Source organism: Pempheris klunzingeri, chromosome 2, assembly GCF_042242105.1.
Source record: "Pempheris klunzingeri isolate RE-2024b chromosome 2, fPemKlu1.hap1, whole genome shotgun sequence".
In the NCBI taxonomy this organism is placed as follows: domain Eukaryota; kingdom Metazoa; phylum Chordata; class Actinopteri; order Acropomatiformes; family Pempheridae; genus Pempheris; species Pempheris klunzingeri.
The window spans coordinates 21981123-21993584 of record NC_092013.1 but is presented as its reverse complement, the minus strand read 5'-3'; the positions used below and the strand labels follow the sequence as shown (position 1 = coordinate 21993584).

The following is a 12462-nucleotide window of genomic DNA, read 5'->3' as shown; positions in this document are numbered from 1 at the left end:
AAATAAAACCGAAATAAAGAGTAAAACGTGTCCTCTTTTTACGACCTTAGAAAGAGCGTTGACAGTGGTGGACATTGGTTCAGTATGAGATCATAGACTGAATACATGAATGTGGTATGCTGTAATGACTTTATGACCACACAATGTTTCAGACAGAGACCAGGCCCCGAAGCAATACAAGTAGCCAACAAATCCATTAGAGTAACTAGGAGTGTCAGAGGCACATCCATGCCTCTGTGACACAAGGTGTGCATTTTCTATATGAAGATTTGATGAAATGCACAATTTAGAGACATGAAAATCAGCATGCAGGAGTTGTCAATATAAAATAGTTCATAAGTGTTGGTTTATTTTATTTGAGGACACCAGGTGCAGCCTAAGTGACTTATCTTTTCTGATAAGTCACTTAGTCACTTGAGACATAAACACATATTTTGGACGTTGTTTGTCATTTTATCTCATACCTGTGCACACAGCATGTATTACTTTAAGTTCAGTTCAGATCCTCATTGTCCCACAAGAGGAATTTCTTTTTGAAGCAAAGCATTAAATCACAAACCTAAAACATGACACATAAACACAGTTAAAAAAAAAAAAACACTCAGACAACTGAAGATATTAAAAAAATCGTTGTACTGTTTATGCAGTTTAACAAAGGTAAGAGAGATGCTAAGCTGTGTGTGCAACAAGGAGGTGGTTTACAATGCTCTAGAATTAGGAACACTTCTTGCACATGGGAGAAATGAAAACTTGTGCCTAATGCAGCTAGTTTTTATAAACCTGTACTTGGTATGAGGTGATGGTATGATGGATTTAGCTTTCTTTCCGATTTGTCTGCTGTAAATGTCAGACAGAGAAGGCTACCTGATGTTTATAGCACTTTATTAAACTTTTTATTTAGATTTGAACATCTTACTTTTAGCTGTCTGTGAAGATGAATTAAGTAATAGCCACACCGTCTTTATGCAATTAGAGATTTATTGCAGTTATTCATGTATTTACAGCTGCTATTTCTCTACAATTATTGTTTAACTGGGGCTGTTTTTAACTTGTTTATTGTACAGTATGTCCCTGAATATTTGACCAATAAAGAACATAAAAAGAGATAGTTTTGGGCTGCTGTGAGCCTCGTAATCTCTGACTTGCCAAGGAAACAAATATTAAATGGTGATGGCTCCCAATATAAAAATAGACCAAACAGTCAGTGCATGGTTTACTGAATGTGTCATCAGCGAGGTTAACAGTAGCTCAGTGTTGTCGGATGTGATTGCCCTCTACATTCTGTGTTTGTTCTGCAGATTATTCAGGAATCAAAATCAAAATCAATCAATCAAAATCAGTTTTCATGCCAAATACAAACATCTTTCTAAACTCTCTCCTGGACTCTTTACAGCTGGATGGCGCACATCAGTGAATCTATCAACTCTTGGGACAAATATTTTATGCATCGCTGTTGTAGGGATCAAAGTGTAGCAAATCAGTGTCCTGCAATCCATCCAACAATTTTGCTGGGTGGGTTACATTAAAAACAGCCACATGGGGTCACTAGTGTAGCTGCAAACGTAAAGGTATGTGTTATGTCTTGCTGTGGTCTGTGTTTTGTTGAACTGAATTGATCTAAATATATTTGACCTGAACAGAATTGTAACAGCGAGGATTGTTGTGCTGACAGTAGTGGCAGGAAGCAGTGCTTTTTTAATGGAGTCCCTGAGGAGGAAATGCTTTGTTTTATGAATTAGGTTGTGTTGAAGATGAAGTAAATCTTTTATGTCTCATTATCTATTGATTTAAGGATGGTACTTTTTTTGCATCTGTGAGGCTTCACTCAGACACAGCCGGAGTTTCAGCTGAACATCAGCATGCTAATGTTAATGTTTGCCATGTTCATCATCTTAGTTTAGCATGTTAGCATGTAATTTAACAGAAATTACTGCTATGGCTGATGGGGATGTCATTTGTTTTGCTTGTATTTGTTTACAAAGCAATGGCTCAACTGAAAATTGTGATGTGACAAAGGTGCTAGATGCAGAGTCAAGGGATCACAAAGTTATTGCTGTTCATGCTGACCTTAATGTTGAACCAAATTTCATGGTAATTCATCCAATCGACATTTCACTGACATCACAAATGTCAACCTCATCATGTCACTAGATAACAAATCATCACCAAAGTCAGTAAGACCATGAATCATCCTGAATGTCTGTACACAAGTTCATGTTAATCCATCCAATATTTGTTTATGTCAATCTGGACCAAAGTGCTGAACCGACTGACTGACATTAGCATCCACAGTAATGTTTTATATAAAAAAACTTTTTTTCCCACATCAACAGTATTTTTGATGTGTAAGATAAGATCAGATAAGATAAGATTCATTTCTATATATCCTTTAATATAGATAGATAGATAGATAGATAGATATGTGTGGGCTGGGCACTTTTGTATGACACAATAACCAACTGTCACTGCTACAGTAGACTCTACAGTCCTCCTGCCCCAGTGCTGCTGCTTGTTGTTGCTGTACACTGTGTCTGTTGTCAGAGGGGGTGGGCAGTAGCAGCAGCAGCAGCTGTGGATCAGATTTCAGCTGCTATAACTGAAGCGGGGTGAACCATCCTGCTGCAGGGAGCAGCTTTCTGCTTATCACAACCACAGATCCATAACCAGAGGCACATAAAGGCCGACATGTGTGTTTATGTGCATATATCTTGTACTCCTGTGGAGAACAAAGGAAACTGGTCATATTGTGATGTTATTATTAGGCAAAGGACAAACCAACTAAGCCTGACCCCCCTCCCTGTGTTAAACCTGTGAATGGATCCTTCCACCTCTTTATCCAGGCTCTGAGGGGAAGGCAGAACCACAGTCAGTGCTAGTCAGAGCCAAGTGCACTGCTGTAGCTGGCCTGAAACTGCAAAAAATACAGCTTTAAATCAGAAGAAGCTTAAAACCCCTCAGCAGCTCATTTCACTTCACTAATCAGAGCTGCAAAGAGCTGCTTTGACATTTAGAGAAGTGAAGAAGACAAATTAGAGAGGCAGAGGAGGGCGTGACAGGGAGCCAGCCGAGCAGGCAAGCTGCTGCTGCAAGGGGAGGAAGAGGAGGCGATGCATCAGCCAAAGCCAGAGGTCAAGAAAAAAAGCGATAGAATAGTGAAAAGGTAGACTCTGAGTGAGAGGAGGTCATTTGTGATCTGAGCCAGAAAAACAGACACCAGCCTCTCTTTGTTGTTGTGTGGGCCAACGAACGGGGAGGAGGATGTGAAGGAGAGCAGCAGGGAGGAAGGGGGCGACTGCAAGAAAGACAAGAAAATGCTCTCACAGATGATGTGCAGGAGGAGCTGCCAGCAGCAGCAGGATGGAAAAGAGGCTCCGCTGAGGGACCCTTCCAACCGCAGAAAGCCTGGCTGGTTCAAGAGCTGCAGGGGGCGCCTGCAGGGGCGGAGGACAGGAGGGGGAGGGTGGTCGAGAGGGCGCAATCACCACCACCAACACCCTCAGCGTCATCATCCTCATCACCATCATCCCCGACACCCCCAGAGGTCGGTGATGTCCCTCCGGCCCGTGAATGTTAAGGGCAACCGAGCAAGGGGGATGAGGGCCCCAAAGAACACCAACCAGTTTCTGATGCATGAGAAGTATCAGATGCTGCACATGCGCTCGGACTCGGTGGGGAGCGACAGCGGCAGCAGCTCTGACAGCGACGTGGAGCTCACCGACATGGACTCATACCTGGGTGTCCTGGAGAACGCCAGAGGAGGCCTGTTGGACAGTCCAAACCCACAAGGATCAACGACACCACCAGGGCAGATCCTGGTACTGCACAAGGACAGTCTGCGTCTGCACGAGGACAGTCTGCGTCTGCAGGAGGACAGCCTGCGTTTGCAGGAGGACAGCATGCAGTATTTCCCCTCTGAAGATGACCTGATTCAGAGCCAGAATTTCATGCAGAGAGACTTCGTTGAGTTCTGTGACATCCTGACGTCCTGAAGGGAAACTTTCAGGGAGCCATTTTGTTCTCAGCAGTGTGACACTCAAACCTCAGACTGAACGGGGTCAGGTTTGTTCTGCTTCATGCTCACAGAAAAGTAAAATAAACTTTCATCTTATCAAGTCATTTAGCCTTAAAATCTTTCAAATCTACTCACAGGGTGAAATGATTGCATTAGGTTCCAGCAGAAATCATCTTGATTTTTAGTCAGTTGTCATTTTATATATAATATTCATACAGTGATCTGCCTCTCTATGTCTTTTTTAAAGATACCAGCGCAAACAACAACTGGAACCACACTTAGAAAAAGTGAAATGATCTCACCCTGTTGGTATTTTTCTAGGTTTAAGATAAAAACTTCAACTAAATACAAGATTAAATGACATTTTTAAGACTGATGTTTTTTACAGTTCATGTGTGGTCATGTACAGTGTATCTGGGTGCTGTAAAAGTGCTGCCTTTTTGTTGTTATTGTTGCACACAAAGGGAGATGGGCTGGGTGGTGGGAGTGAGCCCAAACAGCCAATCAGCTTTGAGCTGGCTGGATTAGGCTGCAGATGATTGGCTCATGCAGACTGTCATTAACTAAAAAGCCCTTTACTGTAAAAGAATAAAAAGAAAAAACACAAATAAATATCTGATTGGTGTAATGTGGGCTGATTGCTTTTCTATGTGGATTTAAATGAGTGTGAGTGAGTTTACAGAAAGGGTCGGAGCTATCAGGGCCAGTGTGTCACTGTGTCATCAGGGTAGTACAGAACAAATAATGCACAGTTAACATGTTATCATGTGAAGGTAGGGTTAGGGTTGCTCACATGCATCAAAATGACATGAATGATATGTAAGACAAGCAGTTAAGAGAAACATATTCAAGAAAAATATTGTATTATTGAAATATTATGAAACATGCTGAAATATGCATATAATTTTTGGGAGGTTACATACATTATGTATCAATAGATAATATTCATTTTAATTGTATTTTAGCCTGCCATAAACCAACTCATATACAACAGACATATCCAGATATTCACCAAACATTGAAATAGAAGTAAGTGAAAGAAAACCAAGTGAAGACCATCTTGTGATGGGATCACACCAGCCAAAGCCAAATCAATACGTATTGTGCAATGGAACACATGAGAGAAGTGTGTTTAGTGAATCTGGTGAACTGTGCCAAATGTATTCATCATGCCCAACCATCCTGGCATGAATTCTAACATCCTCCTTGAATAATAGTTTTCATTCATGTTAGGAGCTGTTGCTAGTTGTTAAAGTAAAGGCTGAAGGGGGGGGGGCTTCCTACGCCTCTACGTCAGGTGCCTTTGCTCAGACTACACCCATCTCTGGACCCGTCCTTCACTGTGATCTCAACTACCCTCCTGTAAAGTTTGGCAACTCCATCTTGCATGGTTGTGACGTTATTGTCCTGGCAAACTGCTCACAGACAGACGTGTACACACACAGACACACCAGGTGACAACAATACCAGTCTCGCTGTTGCTACTGGTAACAATTAAACATACTTTAAAAAGCATGTAACACAAACAAGGTGTTAAAGCTAAGACTGAAGCATGAAATAAAAACACTTATCTTAATATAACTTATTTCCACTGTGGTCTGAGCCACCCAACATCCTGATATCTCTACTCATACCGTTTCCTTTAATAAAGGTTTTGATATATTTTTAAAAACTCTACTACATTCATTTTATCTCACACCATCTGGTCAGATAGGCCCCCACATACTTAAAAAGGATGTAGATGCAGAAGAACCAGCTGTTTGAACGCAGACTGAATTGTGCTCATGTGTAGTAGTGAACCATATGCTGGTCTCTGTATGCTGTAAATAGTTTGGTGCCTGGCCATGTAGGTGTTCATACACTTGTCGTGGTGCTAAACACTTAAAGTAACCACATTGGGAAGGTTCAACCAATATCGTCCTGTAATTAGCATTAATACATCTTTTAAAAATGTTTCTATTCAGAGACTGTAGACAGGCACTGAAGCAGGAAGGAGGGAGGCAGATTCTGTGTTCCTGCACACAGAGCAGTTGAAGTGGATTACGTAAAGTCAAGTGGGCTGGTCACACCCACTTAGGACGTGCAGGGAGGTGTAAGCCTCTTTGTGTTTGTGTGTCATAAACTAATAATGGTAACGGGACAAAGTGTGAGCAGCAGGCAGGTTAGAGATGTTCTTAATTCTGATTTATAAGATTTATTAATCTGCCCTTCAAAATGAGAGAGCAGCGACTACAGAAACAGAAAAAAAAGAGTTTAAAGTATTCAGGCTGACTGGTAAACTGTACATTGTAATGCTCGATTATTTTCTCCACATACAGAATCCTGACAATGTACTTTGCCATAAGACAAAGGGGGTTCATTTAGCTTTAGCTTTAGCTGGCTAGTTGGCTGTTTCTCTGTAGCAGGCTAGTGGACAGTGTTAAAAGCATTGCTCTTACTTGAATTATGCATTTATTTGACATAATCATTTCTTATATGGTAAAACAGATGTCTTGTCGGACAGAATAATTATATTTTAACGCAAAAAGCATTTTTCTCACATGTGCTTCCATCTCATCCTTTCACTGAAGCATTTATAAAAGAAATATATACGCTCCACTTGAGGAAAGTTTGTTTTTCCCCTTCACACATCCTGTACGACATTCTTGAACATGAAGTTACTCAGACTCATCCAGTCCTGGAGAAGAAGCTCAGTGCGTGCCTCTTTGTCAGATCATCAAGGGCATCTGGGCCCAGTCTGTTAATGTTTATGGAATAACAGAAAATATTATACAATCTCCCAAAACGTAAAGTTACAGAACCGTGACATTGATATGCACGTACTGTATATGTAGTAAATTTTCATCCACTAATGTTAAATTTAGGGGCATTTCTGTAGCACAGGTACCAGTCTATCCTCATTTAAACCAAGTCTATATTACATGTTTAGGTAATGAGTAATAATGTAAGATTTTGAATTGTATGAGCCTTACCTTTAAATCTTAAATCATTCAAGTATTGCTGCAGATTTAATTTTGTTAATGAAATGATGCACTTTTCCCAAACAACACATTTTCAAAAAGTGAGCGTGGAGCCTTCAGGGCCCCCTGAGTCCTGGGCCCCTGAGGAGTGGCCTGACCAGTCACTGCCTGACCAGCAGTGACCATCAGCAGGTCTGACTGACCTACAGTGTGCTTGCACTGTGTCTAATCTTATCAATCAGAGACTTATGTGCTTTGCTCTGGCACACTGAGGCAAGTCACAGCTGTTTTGTCTCTACTGGCTCTGGTGTATCGACTGTGGCTCCTGTTTCTACTTTTTCTGCTGCTGTCAACTGTCAGCAGCAGCTTCTACTTTAAAATCTGAGTTGCGCAATGCTGCCTCAGATTGGTCAGCTGATACTGCCAAACGGGAAGAGAGAGTGAGCTGGCAAACATACGTGCACACACACACACACACACACACATTCACACACACACTATGGCAGTAAGGTAGTGTGTGGCAGATTACAGAAAGTAGATCAGTAACCTGCAAATACGCCTTTTACTAGCTACACTAATGCTAATCTGCTGACACAAAAACATGCTTGCATGTCCGTACTGCTAAAAGCCCTTTCCATTTCCTAATAGAGACTTTTATAAAGTACTAAACCTGATTCTGACTTTAATGCTAAAACCAAAAGTCAAATCCTAAACAGTCCTCTGACAAAGTGGGAAACAGACAAAATATCTAGACTCAAAAATGCCCTTACTTTAAAAAATATCTTAACTTTCAAACATGTCCTCACTTTCAAGGTTTATACAGCCTGAATTGCTCTTCACAAAGACGCTATCACAAACATGCATGCACACATTGAGAAGAGTGAATTGTTGGTGAAAGGGCAGCCGCCCAAGAACAAGTACAGACACATTTATAATATGACGGTTAGAAAGATCCCCAACACACCCACACACACCAATACCACTAACTATTCACTGAAATCTGTGACACTCCATGTTGTGAGATTAATATAACAAATGTGAATGAATCTCTTCTGTGTTTTTTGATCCTGAATCATGTGTGAGTAAAGAAACCTTGTTCCAGAGTTACGGGGAGATGCTCAACTGTGTAACTGACTAGGTGATTATTAGATAATCAGATAAGCATTCAAGATCAATAGGTCTACCACACCAGATCACCAGACAAGACCCAAGATACAGGTTGTACAAAGATGCTTCTGAAACACAAAACGCCATAACCAAGTGGCTGGATAGTGTACAGGAACATCTGCACTCAGTATGGGCTGGAAACCCCACGGCCAGAATGGAAGACACCTCCCAAAGTGGCTGAGAATGACCGAGCCGAGATCCTGTGGGACTTCCACATCCAGACTGACAAGCAGGTGATGGCTAACCAACCTGACATCGTGCTGATTGACAAACAACATAAGAAGGTGATAGATGTAGCAATCCTGAGTGACAGCAATATCAGGAAGAAGGAACATGAGAAGCTCGATAATATACCAAAATATAAGATGTGGGGAGTTAAAGGTAACAGTGGTGCCAGCGGTGATGGGAGCACTGGGGGCTGTGGCCGACAAACTGGGAGAGTGGCTCCAGCAGATTCCAGGTACAACATCTGAGGTCTCTGTCCAGAAGAGCACAATCATTGGAACAGCTGAGATGCTGTGCAGAGCCCTCAAACTGCCAGAAGACCCAAGCTTGAGGAAGACTTTTATATGTGTATACATATATGCTAAACTATTGTACTTAAGTCCAACTAACTTTACTTTATACTTCTCATCATGCCATTCTGCATAATGAGTACTTTTGATTCTTTGAGTGTTCTAAATTTTGCTGATAATACTTCTCTAATTTCACTTAATTAACATTTTGAATGCAGGACTAGATGTAGACTTTATTGTTCCAGGTCTGTTTCCACAGCAGAAAAATTAATATACAAACACATTTTCACTTTTTACTTTACTTAGTTTCTGATAAACTGTAAATTATTGAGCCAGCAGATCAAAATTGAGCACTTAATGTATGGTGAAAACATTTCTCTGTGACAGAAACCAATGATTAACAGCTAGTGCAGCCAACCAAAATGCTCCAAAATGACCCACAATGTCATTTGTTTATGTTAAGCTGACAAACCCAGCTCACTTCAGTATTTCTGTTGTTACTGGTTACTGTTACCTTTAACCAGTATCCAGCCCAGGGTTTTTGCTCTGTGTGTTGAAAGGTGACCAAAGAGTTGACGGGCCGCTGTTAGTTCAGACAAGTTAGATAATAACAGGTCAGAGACACACTTCATTTTTTCAGAATGACAGATAAAACAACTGCTGAATGAAAGACTGCATTAAGTTACATGTGGAACAGAGGCTCAGACATGACGTCAAGGCCTCGGCTCTCTGCACCCACCCTCCCCTTCTTCTTCTACTACCGGTTGTTCAATAAAGGCAAAATGCCAAAATAAATGAATAAATCTCCAGAGTGATCAGCATGTGATTGGAGCTGATAGAGAGTCCAATTTGATGACTCTGACATAAAAGTGAGCCCACTTGGGTCCTGGGTCAGGACTAATAACCAAGTGGACTCATGAAGACCTTTTATACTGTCAGGAACCCTTTGAGAATTAATTGGGAGAATTAATGCTGATTCACATGTGACGAGATGAAAGTCGCCCTCTTTTTTCTTAGATGCCTGGAAAGACAAGCCTGTTTCCTCACAGGTTACAAGGCAGAGAGGTGTCTGGAAAAACAGAATTATTGTCACATTTGACAACATCTGTTATGAAACCAGATTCAAACGGAGCATAATGGGCTTTGTTTTATTACCAGAAGTCTTAACCAGTTGGCGTAACCTCAGTTGTTGTGGTTCTGTGCACAACCAAAAACCCTGCAAGAAATCTCTGCTACCTCAGTCTGTGTGTGTGTGTGAGTGAGTGAGTGTTTTGTACTTGCCACACACTGAGGACCTGTACAGATTTTTAACCAACAGAGTGAGGACATTTGTGGTAAATGGGGACATTTTGGCTTTGACAGTCAAAGAACTGTGTTATGCTTAAGACACGGTGTTAAGTTTAAGGTGTATAATAGATTGAGGTTTGGGTTAGTTATGATGGTTAAGGTTAGAGTTAGGGGCTGGGGAATGCATCACGTCAGTAAGGGTCCACACAAATATAGAAATACAATACGTGTGTGTGTGTGTGATTGAGGAGGGGGTGTGTGTGTTGTGAATAGATGAAGTGATGGAAGGAGGAGGAGTAGGAGGAGTGGATGGATTTGAGCTATCTCAGTTTGGAGTGGAAAAGTACAGCCATCCACTCCGGAGGTGGAGACTTGAGCTGTTGAATACACAAGCCAGCCAATCAGAAGACAGAAAAACAAATTGATTGACAGCTGTGCTCAGCACCAAGAAAAACCAGCAGTGAGGGTCCAGTTCTGAACTCTGTTTTCATATAGACATTAGTTTTCTATGTTTGATGAGAAGCTTCAGTCTGAAACCTTTCCCTCAGAGGTTAAACATTATTTAATGTGAGCAAGTTTACATGTCTGCAATAGACCGAGTGGGGCTGTGAGGATGTTAATACAACTTTACCAAAACAGTTACTATTTTCATTGTCACATCCGTAGATAGCAAAAGTGCTGGGGGATGATTTTTAAGAGATATTTTATTTTAGTCAATAACTTAAACTCCTTCCCCAAGGAGCAATCATCCAATTATAACTGTAGATGATATAAGCACAACAGGTTTGTCCATTTTTGGCCTCCTTCCATTAATCGTATAAAAGATGTGAATGCAGCCTCAGGGCCTGAACAATGAAGCCAATGTACAAGTACACTTTCATTCTTTCTAACGGCTGCCTCTACTGGCTATTAAAAAAAGGTCAGATTGTATTGAAGTGAGAGAATTACACTTTCCATATGAGTTCATGTTCACAATCACCAGTTTCACATCTTCTTCAATACAGCATGATGTTCATTTAGCAAATTATGGTCCCATTTAGAGTAAAATAGAGGGTGTGCTTTAAGGGCGGGCTCCATTGTGATTGATAAGTTGCTTCAACAGTCAATCATAATAAATCAGTAGCAACGTGTATCCTTGACACTGTGAACTTGTTTTGGGGTGTTTTTCACGGTTTTGTCTTACAACTTAGACCCTTTCACAGTGTGTTTTCAGTAATGAACGTTAATTGTAACATTTTGGTCCCCAAAAAATGTCTTGTTCAGCCTTTGGTTGTACCAACAGACACTCTAAGGATTCAGCTGCACAGTTTGTCCACTAAGTACATCATCTGTTAAAGACTTTTTCCCGCTAGGAAATTAATTTTATATCCCAATTAATATCACAGTTAATGTGAATTACAGAATAGGGTAGAATTTCCTAGCTATTTCTAACATTAGCTGCTAACTTCTCCTCCCTCTTCAAATGCGACCACTTCTGGGCCCCAAAAATGTCAAAATGCCAAACTCAAGGGTTCAAAAGGACTGTCTAGGTGAAGTCACAGTGGCCACATCCACTTCTTTTGTTGTAGTGAAAAGGATCTGTTGTAAGAGACATAGAGTTTGGAGGGTGTTGGGATTTTTTTTCAAAATGATATTAAACGTTAACACATAATCAGGTCACGACACAACCCTGATTTATAAAAAAATAGACCCAACCAATAATTTCGCCTGGTAAAAAGAAAAGAGGTGCTGCAGAGAAGTACTGGCCGGATGTATACACTGATGTTTGTCAAGAAATAGCACCAGCACTTAACTCCCTTTAACTGTTGGTTTTACATTTTTGTGTGTGTACTGATGAAAGCAGATATGTGTTATTCGTGAGCTTTGTAGGTGTGGGTAAGTTTATCTTTGAGCTTTGAGCGGAGCCAGGCTAACTGTTTCGCCCAGCTCATGGTCTTTATGCTAAGATGGGCGAAACACACCCTGACTCCTGCTCCATGGGCCTACTTAATAACTCAGATTGTTCTTGGTTTCGTGAAATGCCATCCATATAAGGGTGTTTTCTGTTTGATTTGTTAAGTTTATACACAGTACCATGCTGCTTCCATTCATTCAGTATTCATCTACATTACAGATGAACACACAGTCCTAACTCACAGATCTGAATTGTATTCTACCCACATTTTAATAAAACAGCCTCCTTTGTGCTCATATGTAATGACTATGAGACTGATCAGTGTCTGTGTGTGATCTGGTTCATGCTGCTCCACTGACCTGACAGCTTTTATTACGGCGCGCGCGCACACACACACACACACACACACACACACACACACACACACACACACACACACATTTCATTCCTCCCCACTTAAAGGAGAGAGAAAGTGAGGGAGTTGATATCCTCTCAGCAGTGTGGTGAATGTTTCACAGGACTGACAATCCCTTCAGGGTACATATACACACAAACGCACATTCCCCTGGCTGTGTGTGATTAGCTTGGATTGAGAGAGCTGGGTGACTCACAGACTCAGTGTAAAAT

At 41.1% G+C, this 12462-nt stretch overlaps 1 protein-coding gene across 1 annotated transcript; it reads left to right on the top strand.

The window, feature by feature from the left end:
- The first annotated feature begins 2877 nt into the window (after nt 1-2877).
- On the top strand, nt 2878-4640 carry LOC139220314 (coiled-coil domain-containing glutamate-rich protein 1). The gene has a single exon (XM_070852396.1). It carries the CDS (start codon nt 3312-3314, stop codon nt 3987-3989), a length of 678 nt encoding a protein of 225 aa, XP_070708497.1. The 5' UTR covers nt 2878-3311; the 3' UTR covers nt 3990-4640.
- Nucleotides 4641-12462: the final 7822 nt, after the last annotated feature.